At 35.1% G+C, this 23,626-nt stretch overlaps 1 protein-coding gene across 2 annotated transcripts in view; it reads right to left on the minus strand.

The window, feature by feature from the left end:
* The window catches only part of GRIK2 (glutamate ionotropic receptor kainate type subunit 2), a 409,634-nt gene that overhangs the window by 18,905 nt on the left and 367,103 nt on the right, over positions 1 to 23,626 (minus strand). For both annotated transcript variants that reach the window (XM_040599269.1, XM_040599270.1), the window contains exon 14: positions 20,519 to 20,744. In XM_040599269.1, the coding sequence (XP_040455203.1) occupies positions 20,519 to 20,744 (226 nt within the window). The remainder of the gene's footprint in view (positions 1 to 20,518; positions 20,745 to 23,626) is intronic.

Raw genomic sequence — 23,626 nt, forward strand, 5'->3', positions numbered from 1 at the left:
CACAAGTAGTGTGGGATGACTAGCATTGCATACTGCTGCTTTTAAATTAAGAATTTAAAATTGTATAACCATGATAAAGCTAGCATTCAATGCTGTAGTTCTACTTCTGAATGACTTAAAATGTTTGAAATTAATTGATCCACATTTTGCAAGAAATAATGAGTATATTTAATAATATATTTGGGAAAAAATCATTTTAATGCTGTTTATATTGATTCAAGTAGTTACTGAGTGAACAAAAGAAGCATAGCAACAGTATAATTTCCTAAGTTTTTATTTGCTCCTGATCTTTTCCTGATACAAGCTGGACTGCAAGTCCCAGCAATGAAAAATATACCTAACAGCACCTGAAGTGGCTAAAAGTATCATGATATGATCTGTGGATAACAAAAGTAGCATACATACAGAAGAGAAAATAAATACAGAAGATGGACAAGGCATCCGGATTACACTTTGGATGTTAAGATTATTTTTCTTGTAGAAATGAAAAATTTCAACAACTGAACATAGAAGATTTTTGGCATTTTTGGGTAATTTTCCCTATCACTTATGTCACATGATTGAAAGACAAACTAAGCCCTTCCATGAGGTATTGGAAGAAGGCCATGTCCTGGTTTTTTAAATGTTTTTAAAATCAGAAGTATTTAATTTAAGATAATTTACTGTTAGAGAGAAAAAAATAAAGCAAACACCAAAATGTTTAGACTCCCAGACAATGTATATGAATGCATTCACAAAATAAATATGGCATGAATAAAATTAAAGCAGAAGTGGAAGAAAGGAAAAAAGAAGAAAAAAAGAGAGATTAAGATTCTGCCATGTGAAAAACAAGCCACTGAGAAAAAAATAAAAAAATTCTTACCAGTCTGTGCATGGGGGGAAGACTGGAAAGGGACAGACACGGTGATATTTAAAACTCCATCCCAAAATCATGGGAAAGATGAGTATATAATCTTCAACTGAGTACAGAGAAAGGGAAAAGTTTGGTGGCTTTGTGCAGAAATTTCTCACTTTTTTTTCTTTCCCTTTTCCTTGTTCCTACTGCTTTTACTTCTTTATCAGCTGACGAGCAAGCTATTCTCGTGACAAACTGTGACTGGAGGGCATACAGAATATAATCTATACATTATTTGCTGGTGCCACTCTAGCTGCTGTTTGCAGGAATTATAATTGCTGCCAGAAGAATTTTAAGACCCTCTGTTATAGGTTTATAGAGACCTTAGTGCCTTCCTATGAGCAAACCCAATAAAGGATACAATAATTTACATTTGCAGTTACCTGCTTATGAAAATTTGAAATAAAAATTAAAATTTGCATTAAATTCTATTGTCTAGTGAAGCACCTGTACAAAATTAGGATAACAAAGTCTCAGAAATATTGCAGAAGTTATACATATATATGGTTTCTGCCCCAAAGTCTGAGTATATAAAAAATTATGCACATGATACGTTTAATCATAAATTATGAACACATAAGCTTTTCCTATCAGGATGTCACTGCACATAGATTGATATGTTGAAATCCGGCTTAAAATGTTTCCTACCTGATTATAATTTAGTAAAATCTCCTGCTTGGTTTCTCTTAATCTGTTTTATTCATTCTATCAAATACTACAGTAGTTGGAGCATATTGGGACCTGTAGAACTGAATTTGACCCTAGGTAAATAAAAAGGAATAGCAGCATTCTGCTAACTCCTTCATTAAGAAAATGTCAGATAAGGAACATTTTTGTTTTGTCATTTCAGGTGCATTTTACCAAAAGAAATCATTACAAATTGTCTGGTATTTTGAAAGCTGGTGCCTATGGTGCATAGTTACATGGTACTTTTTATTTGCTAGATGGAAAAATCCATTCCGAATTCTCCTACACCAGTGATAGTGTCTTTTGTTCCTGTCCTTTTTCTTTTGTTATTAAAACCTCCCAATACTGTTCTACTTATCTTGCAACATTACTTCATAGTCTGTGTACTTGGCCTAAGGAAAAAAGAAAGCTAGTTAGGAATACACTATCATATTCAGAACCTAGGTATAAAACTTAGATAATCAAGAATTTCTTCTAGTACTTTAAGTATTGGAAGGAGAAAGCCCCATTTAACAGGAAAGATACTCCTTTAATATCTAGGTGTTGAAGCTGTATGTGAATACTTTACATTGAACAAAGCAACCAATTCAAGTTCTAGTTTTATCAGTTGATAGGAAGCAGCAGGAAGATGGAGGAGTTTTGGTTTTTTTGGTTTTGAGGTTGGTTGTTGTTTTTTTCCAGCATGAGCCCATTTCCATTAAGGTTACACCAGATTGATCTATCTGTCCTAAAGATAGCTTGGGTACATATACACAAGCTGCAGTCACAGTCTCACTCCAGTCTAGGCGTATCTGAAATCTCTTTACGAATGCTAGCTAATACCATTTATACTATAGGGGACAGGTGGAATCATTTAAGTCTTGGCATATTGACATTTCTCTGTACTTAACCCCATAAAGAATCACAGACTAAATTTTCTGCCACCAAACTGTTTGCATGTTGAGTTAAATCATATTTGAAAGTTTTGTTTGTTGCATTGTTCTGTTATCTCTGTCCATCAGTTACTATGATGAAGCTTTCCTCTTTTTTTTACAAGACAAAATTTAGGCCTTTGGAATAGACATTCCTGGCCAGGGGATAACATGATACAGTATGTGGACTTCAGTTTCTCTTAAGTGTCTGCATCCTGCAGTGATAGGCATGACTGAAAGAAGATGGAAGGAATTTCATTTACACATGATTATGGAGTAGATGATTAGACTATGAGGAACCATGGAAAAACTACTTCCTACAGCCTCATGCATCACAGGGCCTGAAACACCTTCCAGGAATCTGTAGCATAGTCAAAGACTGACAGCCACAGTTATGAGATGCCGTAGAAAAGGAATAAACAGCTCAGAGGCACTGGATATAGGAGAAGCACTTACTTTAGCACTACAGAAATGCTTTTATTTTAAAAGTCACAGCCACATCTGCTTCCTAACTCTGTTAACCCTCTCTAATTGGGATGGGAGGGAAGTGACAGAGAGAAGGATCAACATAGCTTAGTTAGTTCTTATCTGTGCATTCAAAAGTCTCCAAGCAACACATGAAGAAAAAAGGATTCTATCAGCTCCCAGTCCCTGTCTCAAAGTCAGTTCATTTTCACGTAAGAAAAGATCACTGAAGACTCTTCCCAGGTCATGGAGTAATGCCATTGCCATAGTTGGGGATTAAAATTCTTAGGCAGTCATAGGAAGGAAGCAACACCCCACAGTGAAGAGAAGAGCAATAAATCAAAAGAAAAGGTGACAGTTCCTGCAGACTTGACACAGGAACAGATCCTCCTTTATCCCAAAATATGGATCTCAGTTTAACTCCAAGTAGGTAAGCACAGTTCACCAATTCATTAAATAAATAAATAAACAAACAAACAAACAAATAAAAAGCGCCACTGATGAAAAGATGTTCTCACCAGCAAAATTAGCTACTTCCATAAGAAGTAGCAATTGGGTAGCTATTTTAAGAGTATAGAACCAACCTGAGATCATTGCATTACAGCAGGAGATGAATGTATATTTAAACGTAGCTTTCATAACAGGCTTTCTTTCTGATGTTAACTGAATAACTTTTTCCTGTTTCCTAGCTCTGTGCCTCACAGCAAATTTGTTGGTTTATATTTATGAAATGATCAGATATTACAGCGTTCTCATCTCTAAAGTACTCTAAATTATTAATATGAATTAATAGCAAAGTATTCCAGACACAGAATTTAAACACACTTCTCAAGTATACTGAAAACAACTGCTATATTAATAAACTCTGAGTGGTCATAGATCTTTTTTAATGTAGAAATCATAAATTAATAGGAAATTTATATAATTGTTATCCAGCTCTTGGACTGTCAAAACCAAGATTTTCACACCACAAGAGATCGAGAACATTTATATACATTTCCTATTAATTTATTATTAATGCATTAATATATGAGATTAATTTAAAGATTAATGAAAGGTATACTTCTTGCTCCTCTACTAGCTGTTCTTTTGCCCCTTTATGGACTTCTAGCTTATTGACTTTCAGACTTCTGGACATAAAGAAGCCATTTTCAAAGTTCTTTAAATACCCCACACGTTGTGGACAATATTGGGAATAAATAATAAAGTCGCAAATCTAATATAAGGAATACTTGCAACTTTAATTTAGCTGTGTTGCATATACATTAGATTTCCCCTTCTCCTCTTTCTGACTAAATACATAACTTTCAATTTTACTGTTTTTTTCCAAAGGATGTATCAAGACAAAATATTTATCAGGATAGGTTAATGTTTCTGATGAAACAAAATCAGTGTTTCCTGATTTTGATCATTAACCCTGATATTTCATGCTATGTTAAGATTATGATATAATAATATTAGACATATTGTAAATATTAAATATTCATTAAGTTGCAGTTACTACAATGGAAGGTCCTCAGTAGATGTTTACAGCAGTCTAAGCTACCCCACCTATAACTAAAACTGCAAACATTCAAAATAGAATATCAAACAAAGCTGTTCACTATTCCTTTTTACATACATACATATTTTCACTTTTGAGCTACATGTATGGCTTGGAAAAGACAAGTTGCTGGTAAGAGGCAGGAAACATTTTAAATCAGTATTCTATGTCAAACTAATCAAAACCCTTTCATGAGTGGTGTGTTCTCTTACTGTTTTCACTTCTTCCCTGTCATAACCATTCTCAACTCATGCTAATTTCTTGTATTTTCTTTACAGAATCATCATTAAAAAGTTCACAAAGATTTATAAAGCCAAAATGTAACCAAAAGAAATCATGTAGCTGAGATTTATTTCATATTAAATTGCTCATAATTGTCCACCTAAAGGTATGCAACATAACTGATATCAAAATTAGATGAATACATAGGATATTTAGGATTACAATAGCCATTCATGAATTCTTGTGTTCATAAGCACTTATGGTTTTAGGATTGAGAAGGGAACATCCTTGAATATATTAATTTGTAACTAGCTTAAAACTTACCTATCCTCCACAGTGAGTAAACTACAAAAAAATTGCATGTATAATGGTTGCTTATAATTAATAATTTCAATAAGATACAATAACAGGTTTGATAGCTAACATACACCATTTTTATCTATTTTTGCAGTAACAAGACAACTTGAACAGAATGAAGGCCTTTTTTAAACTATTTTAAACACTCAGATCATTATTACATTATCATATTAGACATAGGTATTCTATTCCATTTTTTCTTTTTTCTTTTTTTTTAGTGCAGTTTAGTTTTCTCAGCCCCTCTTCAAACTATCATCGTAAACAGCTCTAAAGCATGGCTCTTAGTTTAAATACTGAATCCAAACAAACAAAAGTTAGTAACATTTTTGTAGACTCCTCATGCATTGTAACATCATAGACAGTTTGAAAAGATCATAATCATAATACATTGTTATCTCTCTAACCCTGTTGAACTGTGCAGCTGCAGAATAGGAGATATCTTTGTTGAAACCTGTACTGAGAAAATCAGTGATATTATTTTTACCATAGCTAGAAGTATTTCATATTTATACAATGCTTTTATTTATTTTTTAAAAATTCTTATTGCAAACCTGTATCACTCAAATATGAATGGTTTGCAATTACAGCCTCCTTTGTGGGAAATATTTGTTTAACACTACCCGCCTGAATTAAGGAAGTCTAATGAAATGCTACATGAAGTTCTGCTGTACATGAAGATTTCAGGCAGGCAGACAAGAGTATGTTGAAAGACCAGAAAAGTGTAAGGTTGTAATAAAAGTATCCAGACCTGAAAACCCAGTTCATGCTTTTGCAGAACACCCTAACACCGTGCCAAGCTATAAAGCAAATTCTGAAAACAATGAATGTCAGTGTTTTGCCAATAGCTGTTTCATCGTGGGTGACGTGTGAAGTGGCCTTGGGTACATCTAACTGCAATGACATCTTAAATCTGGGCAATCTGCATTTAAGTTATTAAAAACAAAAATAGAGACCTTTGAAGCTGTAGAATTCCTACGAAGTCTAACATTGTATTTATAGGTGATGATAAGAAGTTTCAGCTGCTACTCTTCTATTAAGTGGTGCTCCATATTTTCAAATCCCTCTGATAAATAAGAGAAGCTGATGCCTTGAGGTGCAGATTTCTGTTCCCCAATTTGATTTACATGGTTAAAGTGATTACAGAATCAAGGTAGTCCTCAGTTGGTCTTTGGGAGGAGGAGGCATCAGCTGTGTGCGTCATATATACAGTGAGAATTCAAGAAGTTTGACTATTCGAGGACTGCTTACAGACACTGGATTTCAGTGTTTCACTCACTGTGCCATTTGTCTATAAAGCACCATGGCAAAATCAAAATCATGGTGCTAGTTTTTTCATTTATCCTAGCCAGCTTAGAAAATTCTGTCCTCAACAGTGGGGCTGGATGAAATAGCAAGAAATCAGATTCATTAAGAGCTTTGAGTACTTGATATATTTTTTTTTTCCATTACAAGGGTATCATTTGGGTGCAGCAAATGAAACTAGGCAGGTTCAAACCAAAAGACAGCCAATAGCTTCTGTTTAACCCTTTTGGATGCAAATACAAGTCACTATTCAAAGAGAAGGATCTTGAAGTCCGAAGTACTATTGTCACAAAACTGTTGTATTTCAGTACGATGGAAGGTAGAACTTTGGAAGAGTCCTCTGAAGATGATCTAGTCCACCCCACCTGCTTATGCTACAGCATATTACTCAGGGCATGTTGCCCAGCTGGGTTCTGAATATCTCCAAGGATGGGACTCTAAATCTCTGGGCAACCTGTTGTAGCGTTTGACCACCCTTACTGTAAAGAAGGTTTTTTGTGTGTTTGTTTTTCTCCTCTCACATTTAAATGGAATTTATTTTATTTCAGTACATGCCCCGTGCCTCTTCCTAGTTGCTGGATGCTAGTGAAAAATGTCTGATTCTCTCTTCATTATTTTCCCTCTTCAGGTGCTTACATGCATTGCACAGATACCCCCTGATCTTTTTTCTTCAGGCTGAACAGTCCCAGCTTTGTCAGCCTCCTCTGCAACCTTCAGAAAGAATGTGGTCAATTTGCTTTGTTATTTCATGTCCCTCAGAAGAACCTTAAAGCATTGAAGTTAAACTACAGAACACTGGGTGGAGGGTGATACTTATTCAGTGAGCATGAGTTGCTGGGAAATGAGATCCCACTTCTAATAGGCAGTGAAAAAGGAACACTGAGCCGGGGAATGCAAGGCAGACAAAATAAATAGCTGATGCTGCAGCTTTTTCAGATCAAGAATGCCAAAATTCAATAAAACACCATGTGCCAGGATGCAACGCGCTAGTTTGTTCTAACTAGGTGTGACATATCAGGACAGACATTTTACATTTGTAAATGTGCCTTTGACAATACAACACATACATATGGTCCTAGGCACTACAACACAAGCATTGAAGTCTTAATAATATCTTTGCTTCAGTTACTTCTGTTCCATGAATTCCTACCAGAAACCATTTCTCTAAGGCATAGTATGCTCACAACACCTACCAGACATGAAGTGGTTTGGCATATCTTCACTGATACGAAAGCTCAGTCTCTTAGCATTCCTCTCAGACAGTGCTTCAATATGCTTATACTTCTGAGGTAACTATAAAAACCACTTCTTTCATCAAATATGTTAGCTACACTTTCTTAAATTTCAGCAACAATAAATTAACTGCTCAAGCAGCTGAAATTCTCAAATTAGTTTCAATACATGGTTTGACCTACATAAAAATAAATAATTTGCACCTATTTTTTGTGCATTATGCTCAACTAATGAAGACAAATGTATTAATTTATTTTAGTTACAGAGGAACTGAAGCTCAGCATTTTTATGCATGTATAAGTGATGAATATTACAGTTCAGATTATATGAAGGATTACAGATTTAGTGCAGGCAAGCAGAAGAAAAAAGCCACCTGTGTTAGTACATGGTTTCCTATTTATTCCTATAGAAAGATCCGTTTATATGTCTCATCTCCAAGGACTGGTAAAAAAATGATCATTTTAACATAATTTGTATGGTCTGAAGGTAATATGTAGCTTCAAGAGAACTAGGGTGTCCTAACAATAAAACCAAGCTATTTTAAAATACATTTTTATTATTTTTTTTTAGTGCTTTAGATTTTGAAAACTATAGACAGTGGACAATGTTTATACTTCTAGTACTGAAATTCAGAGCCCAAAAATTGCACTGTGTTCATTACACTTATTATCCAAATTTACCTGATTACCTATTATATACATAAACACATATGCATATTTTCTAAGTAAACAGAATGCTGGGCTGTAAGATGGAATTTTTTCCCCAGAAACAGTACTTTACGACAGGTAATAGAAAAGGACAGCTCAGATATCCTCAGTGTCCCCCACAATATAAACAGTACATACTTGCAGAGTCTAAAATCTCAACAATGATTACATTGAAAGCCAGTGTTGGCTGTTAGGTTTAGTACATTACAGAGGAAAACCAGGAATATATTTTCATTGATGCAAATTTTAAACTTGTGAACTCTTCAGCATTTTCAGATATGTAGGATTTGTTTTCAGTTATGTTAACCAAGTGTATTGATAACAAATTTGGGGACTAAATTAATACATCATTTACCTGTTATTCCTTTTAATTTCAGAACTACTTGCTTTTTGAAAGGTTCCCACATAATTCATACCTGTGGCTTTGTTGGTTTTACATAAATATATTTAAAAATATAGATGGGTAAAATTATAGACCTTTTGTTTACCAGTCAGTATCAGCCACAACTGAGTTAACGGAAAAGTAGAAGCAAAGCATCCTAGGCTGTGAGGCCTACGATGTTCTTTTTCTGGTATTTCTTCAAATAAGGCAACATGTGATTCTGATTTTAGAAAATTGTGCAATATTTAAAATAAATAATGGGAACAATAAAAAAGAAAACAAAATCCCAAAACAAAAAACTAAATCTGACTTGTTTCTCCTGGAAATGAATGTCTAAAATTATGTTCTGCATTGATCACTGACTGCCAAATGTACAAATTAATTGAAAGGAATGTGCCAGTCATGCTCAGTGCCAGTCATTGTACTTGATGTCATTGTTTTCCAGTCTTGCCTGAGATTTAAGGAGAGTTTTTAAAACACGGCTCTTCAAAACATGACCTTTTTATTTGGTGGATGTGTGAAAAGAGAATGATGTTAGAACACAGAAAGCAGCCCTAGGTACAGTAAGAGATTAAATTCAGAGAGTAAGGAATGTTGATAAACTCCAAACAGTTAATTTTTAAATAGATTTAAAAAAAAAAAAAAAAAAAAAAGAGAAAAAAAAAAACCACCGGTATTTAATACAAGCCAGTATTTTCATTTATTGCAGCTCTCTTGCTAACATAATGTTCTTTGAATCTCAGCCTAGACTTACAGGAGAAAAGACAAGAAAAAGAAAAAAATGAAGCACCAATGTGAAAGGGGATGAAAATTGTACTGCTTCAGTTCTGCAAAGTTTGAAATAGAATGAAAGTGAGGTATGGAAAAAGAAAGTTGTTTTTTTTTAAATACTGAAAACATTTTCACAGCTCCCCCCTACCCTGCAACTACTCACTTCTGTTAGGTTACAATCTTTTGTTTCTGCCACTGAGAGATAGATTGCAGTTTTTTGTAGCTGTCACAAAACATGGGAGGCTCTCAGGATTGTCGTCAGATTCAGCCTAACAGCTGACTGGGCAGAAATTCCATTTCCTTTTCCACAACCCAGTTTGTCTCCTATCACTGCTTCCTTCATACTATGACTAGCACTCATCCAGCCTTATTAGCATCTATGCAGTTAAATGTAAAGTAAATTAATTTTATGAAAAAAGATGAACAGTGTCTACCAGCTTAGGTTATTAACCCTGTTCATATAGCTGTCAGTTTTTGCAAAATGCAGCAGCCCTATGCCAGTTTAAAATAACACGGAAAATTCAGCCTTACTTTCTTACTCAGGTAAGTTATCAATAGAAATGCTATGCTATGCCTGGGTTTTTTTGGTTTGGGTTTTTCGGTTGTTGAGTTTTGGTTGTTTGTTTTTGTTTTTTAAATAAGTGACCAGACTCAGATCAATAAATCTTCACTAGACTCGTTGGTTCTAACAGATGTACATTAAAAATAGAGGAACAGACTGAAAATCTGTGTGTTCTTGTACACCTCTGCAGGAACAATAAGGAGCACCACAAAGAAATGAAGCATCAAGCATGACAAAGACTCTCATCAAACACTTCTTTAGGGAAAAAAGTCTGTCTTTTCCTGCAAACCTGTTCTCGTAAAGCAGTTGGAAGGGCAAGACAGAACTTTATCTTCCAGCCAAGAAGATGAAAACTCTATTAGAACCGAACATTGGCAAGAATTGAAATAACGTGATTGGTGTGACTACATTCCCTACACTAAAATATATTTGGAATACTGAAGTAAGATGTAAGCAGTCAGTGATTAAAATAAAACATTCCAAACCAAGTCTTTTGAAGAATCTTGTAATCTTCACTAAGAATAAGAGCAAAAATAGAGAAAGATAAAAAAGACATAAAGTGAAAAAGAAAAAAGAAGAAGAATAAAGAAAAGGAAAAGAAGAAAAAGAAAATGAGAAAGAAAAACAGAACAAGAAAGATAAAAAAAGAGAAGGAAAAAGAAAACAGAAAAGAAAAAATAAAAACGACAAAGAACATGAAGAAGCAGAAATAGAAGAAGAAAAAAACCCCACAACTTAATAAACAATGGCATCCAAGTACTAGAATACAGTACACTAGAATAGACTATTTCATTTGGATGGTGTGGGAAAATTACTTGGGTTGCGGGGGTGGGGGGGTGTTGGAGAAAACTGGGACCTAATAGAACCATCGTATTACAGAAAGCTCTTTAGGGTAAAATACAGCTATTGCTTTCAGGATGGTTGGCAGGCACAGAACCTACTTTATCACAGCTCCCTAAGCAACACAGCCTGCCATCTCAGCACATGCTGATTGGGGTAACAGAGGATGGAGTGGAGACCCCATGGCTAGGCTCCATAGTACTCCCTGCAGGAATGGGAAGCTGACAGTCTGATAAGCTACATAGCAGTTGTCACATGAAGGATATATGAGAAGATGTTTGCTGCTGATTCAACCGCTGTGGCAAAATTACTTTCCTCAAATGAAATAATCTCATTGTCATACTAACACACACCTCCATCCTGAAGTCATCCACCTCCAAGGTACTAGCACACCTCACTGGTCACGTGTTACCAGTCAATGACAAAAATATATATGTCTAGAGTCACTCAAGCTCCACCTAAATGCAAAGGAAATGGACAGGTACAGGGCTGAAATAAGTCCAAAGGAGGGAAATGGTTGTCTAAACTCCCAGATAACCACATCTTGATTTAGATTCACAAAGTTAGAACAAGCTGACCCACTCTCTAAAGTTGTCAAAATTGATGAATGGAAGGAAGGCATTCAGTCTTGGGAAGGATGGAAGCTAATAAAGAAGCATTCAAGCGAGGAAGTTCTAGCCAATGGAGATAAAGTGTTGCAACCCCCTATATATCGGAAGTAGGAAAAAGGTAACTGTAGTAGCAGGAGGTCACAACCTCTGACCCAAATAGCCCTCCTAAAAGAGGGCAAAACCCTGCTTGGAGAGAATATGTAGTTAGTGAAGAACTTCAGTAGTGCTGTCTGAGGATGCTGACTAATTTACATTGGAAGCAAGAAACTTAACCAGTCTTGTGTATGTTAATGATTATGCAATGTACTATGAAGTATAAAAAGTGGACAACTGAGGGGAGAAGTTAGAGAAGACTGCATCAGAACTTCTGGGATCAGTCAATGAGCTGAACCTGTCTTCTCCCCCATAGGGACACCTACTGGGTAAGAAATTTATTCTACGGCTAAGTCATGCTAGCTATTACTAAGTGTATTATTTTAAGCTTACTTTGCAGTCAGTTTACTGGCAGTCTTTGAACTTTATTCTGTCACTAAATTGTATTTTGTAGAATAACAATCTTCAGCTGAAGTTCATTTTGTATGTCTCCAGAGATGTAAGTTGTTGTTATAGGGGATTTGACTTGATGATGCTGTCAGCTGGGGTCCCTGAATAAGTTGGTCGAATCACCCCCCGATACACCAGGCTGTCAGAACGCAGGTAGCGGGCAGGCTGGTTGGATGCAAGGGTCTTGTCTTTCTTGGGAAACTGACAGGCTGATCAAGTATAGAGAGCTCAAGGAAGCCCCCCTTCTTAACATGACAGAAGGGACCTACGACAATCATCTTGTTCAACTGCCTGACCAATTCAGGGCTGAATAAAAGTTAAAGCATGCTATTAAGGGCATCAACCACCTCCCTAGAGAACCTGTTTCAGTGTTTCACCACCCTCTCAGTAAAGAAATGCTTCCTGATGACAAGTGTGAACCTCCCCTGACAAAGCTTTGAGCCATTCCCACAGGTAGTGTCACTGGATACCAGGGAGAAGAGCTCAGCACCCCCCTCTCCACATCCCCTCCAGAGGCTGTAGAGGGCACTGAGGTCACTCTTCAGGCTCCTCTTCTCCAAACTAGCCAAACTAGCCAAACCATCAGGCACTACTACTACAAGTGCTTCAGGCACTACTCACAGCACATTCCTTCCAGCTATTTAACCAGCTTTGTGGCCCTCCTCTGGGCCCATTCAAGTACCTTAACATTATTCTTAAATCATGGGGGCCAGAACTCATTATCATTGTGATACTCATCTGTATCATAATCCTACCCCCTTAAGAAGAATCTATAATTGCAGGATAGCTATACTATACATTATCATTTAATCAGACCTTAAAGAATATCCTGCCCCTTACTTTGGTGGTGGCTATTAAGTCTAACTACAGACAACTGTACCTTTAGTTTTGACGTTCATCTTTAAGTAATTTCTGGAAAACAGAAGGCTTTCTGTTCATACTTTAATCTCTGTTAAACTGGACTTCATTTTACTACAGTTATAGGTAGCACCTAGAGCAGGAAAAAATTCTAGCACCACTATGTTCTAAATATGTAATAACACATTAATTTTCTTTACTAGAAAACATTCAGGACATTTGTTTAAATTACTAATTTGCATGTAGTTCATGTTCTAAGTGTAGAAACTGCTTAACAAAAAAACAAGTTAATTCAGACATGTAGCAGTAGAATTAGAGGCTTTGGTCCTTTAAAAGCTACACAAAACATAGGATGCAATATCCTACACATCTGTAGGATGATGAAGTGTTATTCTTACACTTACAAGGTGTTTACACCGATTTTATCTACTTTTTATTTCACAAGCAAGCTCCAAAACTAAGCTACTACAAAACCAGGCTGCAAAACTCTGTCTGGAATGATAAATGCAGAAAAGGAGGAGGTTGAATGAAATCTAAGAGAAGAGTTAAGACTATTGTGAGACTATCTTCATTATATCTTTTTCACTTTCTATTGCCTATTTAGGAAATAAAAGTAATTTATTTTTCTGTATTTTTACTACATTAAGTTTTAATCTTTGAAATTACAAGCATCTATTAAAAGCTTTTGTTCTTAAGTAATTCATATACTCCACTGTGCCTTCATCTAAAATTGTCTATATTTGGAAACATGCACTTAATAAAAATGACAGATAATGAAATATTTTGTAAAATACTTGCATTAAGAACACAGGTCAGCTAAAAAATTTCAATATTATAAAATAAAAAAATTATTGTGTACATTTTTTCTAGATCACTCCCTGGAGACAGAATAGGTAATATAAATCAGCTGAACCTATAGTGTTATTAGATACAACAGAACAATTAAGTGTTATACATTTCCTGATTAAACTATTTGTTTAAATACTATTTGAATCCAGCAGCCTATCACTGGCATAGGAAGAACACGATTGCACTGAATTTTTTAATGGTTTAGATAAATATAAATAATTCATGAAGTCATATTCCTAGAGAAGATATGAAAAAGCAGATCATAAATTATTGCCTGAAACCATTTTTTTCTGCAGTGAAATCTTTAATTTGAGTGGAGTGTGAAATACTCTTTCTAGATTCTATGTTTGATGAAATTATATGAATACTACTGTCTTCGAAATGTGCATACTCCAAACAACATTTTAATTACATGCTACACATCTGACTGAAATTCACAAAAGAAAAAAACAAACAAACAAAAAAAACCCACAAAAGCCAACGCCACTCTTGGGTCTGATTTGCCAAAAATAGAAGATTTGAATGCCTAATTGAAAAAAAAAAAAAAAGGTGCAAAAGTATATAAATAAGTTTCCACATGCTAGTGATCTGCTCATTACATTAGCTGGCCAAATAGACTTTTTGGAAGTCATAGGTGAGTGGGTAAAATTTTGAGAATCCTTAAGAACAATTCTAAGAGATAAAAAATTTTGTAAACAAAGACATTTAATTTGATATTTCATTATCTACAGAAAAGAGAACCTCACTAAAAATGACACATCTGAATCAACAGAACATGAGAAACTTGAAGTTTTGTTTCATCCTTTGAGCTTAAGAGAACATACTGATATCTGAGGTCTGCAGCCAATGCATTTCTGCTGGAAGGCTGTTTATTTTATTCATATACTTTCCTATCTGACATGAGACATATGACTTGTTTGTATCACAGCAGCTGCCAGCTTTCTACTGTGACTATATAAATATACAGTGTGTAGATATAGTTTATGTACTTACATGAATAAATTTTGATACCTGAATCTGGGTTACTATTGCATGTTATTGCAGCTTTGTATAATGGGTAGTTCTGTAAGACTTAGTTTGGCAATGAAGTATTGGTAGCTTTATCCACTTGGTATGTTGATCCCAAAATACATTGTTTAATTTTATTCATATCCTGAGAACTGGATTTTATCCCCATGTACAGTGAAGAGTCTCTTTATATTTGGGGGAATGCACATCTCTTTTTTAAACAATTTTTTAGTTAACAGTTAAATATTTAAGATCTGAGCCTCAAACACTTTCCAGCATTTTTCAGGGCATCTCGATAGTTCCTCAGTATAGAAAGATTAAAGATACAAATAGTAATATGCTGTAGTAGAAAAAGTCATAGTTTGATCATAGCAAGGGAAAAGTCAACAACCTAGTAACTGTGAAGAGAGTCATGTAACAGATTCAACTCAGTATGTTTTGCAACTGAGATACTAAGAATACTAATAGCACAATTTATTTTCTTGTAATAACTGCACAGGAAGAAAGGATTAAAAATATGTACTCCACCTTTTTCTCAAACTGTTTTTTACCTCATCATTATCATATATTACAGGAACACCACTGCTATACAGCTAAAGACCCCTCTTAATCTAATTCTGTAACTTTCCACAGCTCAATAATCACAGAGAAACAGTAGAGAAATACCTAGCTCAAATTTCTTATATGCGCCATATCTCTCAAACGCCACTTTCTATTTTATGTTTAAGAGTTAGAAGAAATATATGCAAATTTGTAGGATTACTTCCACCTACCATTTTTCATTTTCAAAATGTCAAAGGCATTACTTTGCATGTATCTCCACACATGCAGTTTGTCTGGCATATGCCAGGATAGTCCTGAGTTGCCACAGAAGTGCAGATCATCTGAAAGCATGCTCAGTAGATCTGCTCATATGGAATGGATATATATATATACTTGTCAGCCACTTATACGATCCAGGTTCAACACAGAAGCAACGGGCAATTCAGTAGAAAATGTGCCCAAGCCAGATAGAAAGTAGTCTGCCGTCTACCATGCTGAAGAGAAAAAGGAGTTTGGAAAAGAAATAAGAACCTGAAACCACCCCAGAGTGATGAAGCATTAAGGCCTTAATACAAACTGCATAGAAGCTAAATATCTAACCTTTCATGTGGTTCACTTAACCTTAACTATGATATTAATAAATACTCATTATGGTAAATAATATTTGTCACATGATATTACTGTGTTTTACAGTATGTTGACCACAAGAAAGTCATATTAAATGTGTTTTGGTAGGGCATGAAATGTATACTCTGGATAGACTGTTTTTCCTTGAAAAAGTTACACTTATGTTTGATAAGAGGACCATAAGCATGTGGAAGTATCATAAACATTTAGGAATCCTTTGGAACAGTAAATTTATCCCAACTGAGATTTATTCAAGAACAAACCCAATTTTAAACACCTTTATCATACATGATGGAAAAATAAGACCTTTAAAACTACTGAAGGTAATAAGTAACACTTTAGAGGATCTGTCATTAAAAGTGGAAGTTATTCTGCATGCCCACAGAGTTTATTCTCTCTTTCTCCCACCACCTTTTTTTATTCATTTCCTTTCCATGTTTTCAGTCTCCCTCTCTCCCCCTTCCCCCCCACCCTTTCTTCTTCCCTCCTTCCCTCCCCTCCTTCCTCCCTTGCATATCAACACTGGATGATGTGTGTATGCCCAAAGAAAGCCAAATTCCAACCACTGAAAGAAACATATATGTATTTCAAATAGATAAATGTACATGACATGTATTCATATATTTATAATTAGAAATAAACTATAGAGCATACTTCAAGTTTTATGCGTATTAACAAAAGTTTTCCTATATACCAGATTCATTAACAAAGAACACAGAACTGGTAACATACCTCCTCAAAGCACATGCTAGAATAAAGCCAACACAAACCCCTGGCATGTGGAGCTTCAAACTGGCAGGTACAAAACCAAATTTGCTCTAACAAAGCATTACACTCCTGGTTACAAAGCTACAAACAAAGTTGCGAAGATGGAAAATCAAACAAAACAAACACAACCCCAGTTACAAATAGGTTCTCCCTTATCTGCTCCAAAGTACCAATCGTTGTCAAACGTCTCATCCCAGGTCTTTTCTTCCCTTCTCTTTTAATTATAAATGATTTTTTTCTAGCCTAGTACCAGAGATGGCTGACTGATAATGGATTGGAGTGTATACAAAGCTGTTATCTTACTTTGTAAACATGTATCACGAGAATCATTCATTGCATGTATAACTTAGCAAATTCACTATCTCTGGTTTATTCTTCAGTGCTGTGGGTGTCATATGTGACATATTAAATAAAGCTAACAGCAAAGATATCACAGAAAATGCTGCTTCACACCTATTTGAAGCATCAGCGTATTTTGTTGATTTTAAAGGTGTACAGTGATCCTACTTTGTGCCAAAAGTACATTGTTTCCAATTTCCTTAATCATTTTAGCTATCTAAATTTTGTTTACTTCACTAATGCTTTTAGAAGGATTAAAATAAACATGTAAACTCAGATTTTGCTTCTTCAGTGTGTTTGGAACTAATTGATACCTATAGACTGCCTGACCTGCCAGGTTTTTTCTCCTCATGTTGTGCAACTTACTTTCTCCAAATTTAAAAATCCACGTCGTGAGCAAAGAGCTTTTACTGTAGTACTTTAAGCTAGTACTATACTTAGGTGGTTGTGTTTTCCAAGTTATTATCCTATCATAAACTACTCTGATAGCGTATTTTTCTATTAGGAAAGCTTTTAGTTCTTCTGCTTGCAGATACTTAGACTCAAGCAAATTATGTTCTTCACTATTATTCTATTAGCCTTCAAGAGGAACAAGATATGTTGCACCTGCTTCCTTTGATGCTGTTCTCAAAAAGTAACAATAGCCATTCTAATGTATTCAACATAAGGCCTGTATCAACTGTATTCTACAAATTTAATCTTATGTGCAAATATATATGCAACTTCAAACCACTATTCCAGGAGATTAACTGGATATTTTTCCAAAGTTGGGGAGACGAGGTCTACATCTTTCAGATACCATGCATCTAATCAGATAGTTCTGTATTGTTCTGCTCAGAGATGTACCTCCCAAACAGGCACAAGCAGTAACATGCACTTTATTTATGACACCATTACACTGTAGTTTTCCGAGCACTTGACAAGTTAGTTTTAGGATTATTAACTCTAAAAAGATAGTGCTCAATTGCATGTCCATAAACTTCTTCCATAATCATTAAATAAAGATGAAATCTACTTCTGTAGATTTAACCATGCTCTTTTAAAGGCTCCAAAATTTTTTTTCCCTGTAGAAATGAGATTACCCATAATGCATGAGTTTATTTTGTATTATCCACTGCTCTGTAAGATTTTTTAGCTCAAATAAAGCAATATATTTAACAAAAACTATTCTGATGGGCACTATAGACATGCTTCTTCGCAAGGTTTCCTTTCAAATGTATATGTGAACTATGCATTATTTTAGCAGAGGCTATCTGATCTCTTTCCTCTGAGACTGTGCAGTTAATACACAACATACAAAACTTTTACAAATATTAGTTCTCGGGATGGCATTTTATAAATACTGCCCAAACACAAGATCAATCTCTTATTCTTGGCTGTTCTGGGAAAGCTCTAGATGCTGTTTTATGGTGCCTTCATATCTTTTGTGAAAACCTTACTTTTAAGTACCTTCCTTTTCACTTAGTTCCTGTTATATTTCCTTTTATGACAGCCTCATCTTTTTTCAGATGTTGCTTCAACATGTTTTCTGAAGTTTAACACCGATTTAACTTGTTTTACCTCCTTTGTGATCTCTGATTCCTGCAGGTATGTCCTCTATTTTTTTTTTCATTTTGATTTAAGACAATTGTCAGTTCATAGATCCCCTTGTATAACACTATTATTTCTCTTGACACAGGCAATTTGTTATTACTTGGAATCTTGCAGATGAGTAAGAGCTGAATAATGTCATTGATATGACACAAAGTTAATGAAAAAATAGTGCATGCATGGTGCCTGTTCTTCACAAATAAAGTAGGGGACAAAGGCCAAGAGACAGTTTACTTACTTGCTCTTTACATCTAATACTTCTTCCCCTAAACTTTTACTCTAGAAGTCTGTTTCTGGCTTTATCATTGTTTTTCACTGTTTTCTCTGGCATTTATGCTGCTTCACTGATTTACACATAATCAAAATGATTTGTTAAATAGCCTGGTCTCTCTCATTCCTACCACTTTGGCACTTCCATGGACGCTTAGATTTCTGGGGCGTGCTTCAGATGCTTCACAAGTTTGCATGCAGCTTATTCAGGGATTCTAAACTATCACTAAGATTTCATTTTTCCCTTAGTAAACCTTCGAGGTGTTTCACCCTCAAAATAACAAAATGTTTATATATCAGAAAATATCAGAAGCCAAAAAGTGCAGCAGGACTGAAGTCCAATCCCTTCTGGCACTTACAGGTGTACAGAACATATTCAGCAATATAAGAAGCCACAATAGAACAGGTGGAAAAATTGGTATATGAAATAAAATTAGATTCTTAATGACTAACAATTCAAAGACAGAATGAACAGAATCATAATTTCTGCAGATGTCCATTTCATAGTGAATTATTAAAATAATGAAAATTATAAAGATGGTATTAAAGTTGCAGTAAATAGCTGCAACGTGGAGGGAAACCTGTATCTGATACTACTAGATACCTCTTTATCCAAGATATTCCAGCAAAGTTCATTTCTTAACCCTCCTTAATATGTCCTTGATTTAAAGTACTGGACTCAACTTTCCCAACACAATGATTTTGTGTATACTATCAACACAGATAAAATCAGTACCAGATGTAAGACTTATTTGAGAAAAACATAAAACATATTAACATAAATTACAAAATGATAAATTCTTCTTAAAAATAAAGTTAGAATAAATATTGGTCTTGCAAAGAAGTCAGCAGAACAATCTTATAATATTAAATAGGATCATTGTGCAGTACTGACAGAGTCTTTATGTCACACCATTTCCTATTCCAATCTCTTCTGAAATCTAAAGCCAGATCCTTAGCTCAGGTCCTTCAAAAATCACTGCAGTCAATGGGAACTCAGCACCTCAGTGCTTGCTGAATCCCATCCTGCAGATTCTAACAGCCAAACTAATGACTGTAGTTGGCTTCTAACCTTGCAACTAAATTTTTGCACCTAATGAAGAACACCTGACCTGGAAAACATATAGGATCGGAATTACTCTGCAAAACCATATTCCACAAGGTGAATGCAGTATTTCTTTTGTCTGTGGATTATAGATGGGATGTTATGGAATCTTTCCTCCTCTTTTAAGAATCTCAGTGATTAACTTTCTCAGTATAGAATTCTATTTGCTAATGCAAGCCTTGTACTATCAGCAACTCATTCTCTAAAGAGAGAGATCAACATTTTAAAAAACATTTTTTTTACAAAGTACTGTGAAAAGTACTTTTAATTCTGACTGTTGAACATATGGAAGGCACCACATAAAAGAAACATAAGAAAATGTTTGAATTTTTTATAAAGTAACTTCTTTTTGTTTAGAAAATTCAATAAAACCCATAAATGTTTATAAAATATGTTGCATTTCCCCCAGGTGGGAAAAAAAGAACAAGAAAAAAATGCTAGCAATGTGGAGAAAGCAAGTGTATTGGAGCTATGCTACTGCAGCAGCTAAGATTAATGAACAGAGAACAAATGGTTGACATTTCACCTACCCATGGGAGTTCCAACGCCATAACCTTTTGAGTCTATCAGGCCTCCAATCTGTGTTAGGTTACAGTTCCGCTGTGTGACAAACTCAATGGTTGTCGACTCCATTAAAAATGCATAATCAGAGGTAAGCACACGCTGGATACCTTCTTCATTACTTTTGACAAGTACTGACTGCCTCCTGCTACTCATGAAAGCCCACATCTTGTCGTAAGTGGAGATTTTGGATTTCTGAAAGACAAATATTAGATGCAACATAAATAATAATCTGCTTATAAGACTGAAAACAATTTCTCAGTCTGAACATTGCTCTCTTAGCATATTTTACTATGTGTTAGGTTTTACCAGGGCATTCTTCTAACAGTGCCTGTACCTTTCATCTCATCTGTAGCTCTCATCTTGTCAGTGTAAAACAAAACAGCTGGACACATCCTCAAGAAATGCACAATATCTGTAGTTTACCTGTTCTTTATTGCTTATATGTGGTTCGGTTTTTTGTTTGTTTTTGTTTTGGTTGTTTGTTTTTTTTTTAAGATGAAGTCCTTTGAAGCTGGAAAATTATTAAATATTTCATTGTAGCCAAGTTCATCAATGTTGGTGACTGTTATATGAGAATCTGGATTCTGGCACATTTGAAATGTTCACCCTTATTTCAATCATACATCTACTCCTGAGCAATTCTGAGAACCTAATGCACAGCGTGGCATTCTGAAGTAATCAAAGCACTTACAGATGGCAGTATATGGAGAAAATAATTGTGAGGAAGTAGGCAGCAAACATTTTATCCACGGTACAGTGCAAAAACACCTAGAGAAAGATATTAGGTAAGAGATAGCTAATATAACTCATACTAGCTTGCCATTCAGAAATTGACTACTAAAAGCCCTAAAAATGAATATGTCTTTTCTGCTTTAATTTTCCCAGAATGCAAAGAACTCTTGTGATAGGAAGAGAGAGACCGTAGTTTCAGTCAAAGGAGACAGTGATTTGACACAAAGTGATGCTGTGCAGCTACAGAGGAGTCATTTCCTTCTTTTCACCTCATCATCTTTAAAAAAAGATATTACCTTCCCTCATCTTTGTAAAACACAGTGTTTAAGAGATCATAACCACTGGATAAACCGAAGGTATTACAAATACTGGACATTTTACATTAAATTTGCCCAATCTGTTTAATCATATTTTAATTTTAAGATGTATCAGAAAATGTTCAGTAATGTTAAATCTTGCTTAGTAAATAAGATGCAGAAATACAGCATGAGAACTAGTGTAATCACACTTTTAAAGAAATATTTCATCTTTTAGTGTCAGCCTTAAACATAACTGCCATCAACTCTGGTGGAGATACTAAACAAAGATTGACAGTACAAACCTTTCTGAAGTGTATAGTGCAGGCTACTGAATTTGTTTTATGCACAACAGAGAATGTTTTATCTGAAAATAAAAAACCAACATTTTATTCATGAAAACAAAACCACAAATGGTTTTCCTCTGTGTTTGGAAAACTACTCTGCAGACTCATGTGGCTAAAATATACAAGCTGGAACAATCAGAAGCATCAGAAGCTCATCTGAAATTGAAGCAAAGAAAATACACTCCAAAATGTACATATTGCTGCTTGTGGTTATGACTTTGTCATTCATACTGACAGAGACAGGTGCTGTAATTTACATTATGTTTCCATCTTCTTTCACTGTGTACAAATCAATCTGGTTAATCAATTTATATACTCCACCAATGAAGTGTATCATTTTATCTGGGTTAGTTCACCATATTGTTTCATCTAACTGGAAATCACTGTCTGGAAATCCAATCTAACTTTAAATCAACCAGAAATTATGTCTGTATAAGATAACTTGTGGTGACATGATTTATCATGCTTGTGTTCCCTCAGTAATGCTGAAGACAATGCAGAACAGTAGGAAAGCTGCCTATGCTTTGCAACGTTTGAATTTCACTGGAATAAAAAAAGAGAACAAACTTACAGGAAAGATGGAAATGAAAAGGTTAAGCAAATCAAGAAACTCATCTACCTGGTACATAAAATGGTAGCTCTCACAATGTCATTCAGAGGATATTGTCAGTGACATACTCAGTGGTCACAGATTACAGATCGTTAGAAGATAACGGTGCATGTCAGGGATCACAAAAGGGAGCATGGCAAAGCCTCTAAGTTAGTCTAACACTATGTACAGATGTGAGGCTGGAAACAGAAGGAATCATTGTTGTAATGTGTTACTGCTCTATCCTAAAGCACTGGTTAGGAAAGACAAATTTATGAGCAGTGAGACTGGACAACAAGGTTAGAAAAATATCAGGATGTTGAATGAATGCCAGAATAAACAAGGATCAGAGGACAGGGAAGCAGACCTCATGATACAAGACAAGAGTGTAAAAATGCACAGCAAAAATGTGCCAGGCAAATTCTGACAGTTTTCTACAAAAGCAAAATTACAGATCTGTTAATGGGGATTTTTATTTTAATGGCAGCATCCAACTTCTCTCCTGGCTTCTAAAAGCACTTGGGTCTCACAGACCATGCCTCAGCTTTGCTTCCAACTATGCAACATTTAAACTCAAAAGAGGCTGTAGTAACAAAGGAAACATTAAAAGTAATTAAGATTAAATTTTGAGGAAAAGTGGGAAAAAAAAAGTCAGAGGTCAAGTTCTTATATAATTTAAGAAAGCATTCTCGACCACATAAGAATTAAACCATGATAATCATTACGTTAAAACAACCCTAAAGATTCCCAATGCTACTACACTATGTTGTGACACTGCCTGTAACAGCTATGTGACTTTTCCTGAGCCTTGCTTTTTACTAGGCATAGGCCACTTTTCTTAAATTTGCTTGATTCATCAATTTTTTTAAGGCCAAAGGAACAATTATGAACATTTATTTTGATCTTCTGTAATATACAGACTATAAAATGTCACTTTCTAATTACTTCACCAAGCTTATCACTTATGTGTTTACACTGACAAAAAGAATGATCTATAACAAGTGCATTCATAAAGACCCACCTATGTGAGCCTTATCAAAGTGCCCAACATGGTCTTTCACAACATCCTTGATGACATGCTTGTAGGGTATGGACTGGAAAGATGGAGCA

Source organism: Falco naumanni, chromosome 6 (assembly GCF_017639655.2).
Source record: "Falco naumanni isolate bFalNau1 chromosome 6, bFalNau1.pat, whole genome shotgun sequence".
Lineage (NCBI taxonomy): Eukaryota > Metazoa > Chordata > Aves > Falconiformes > Falconidae > Falco > Falco naumanni.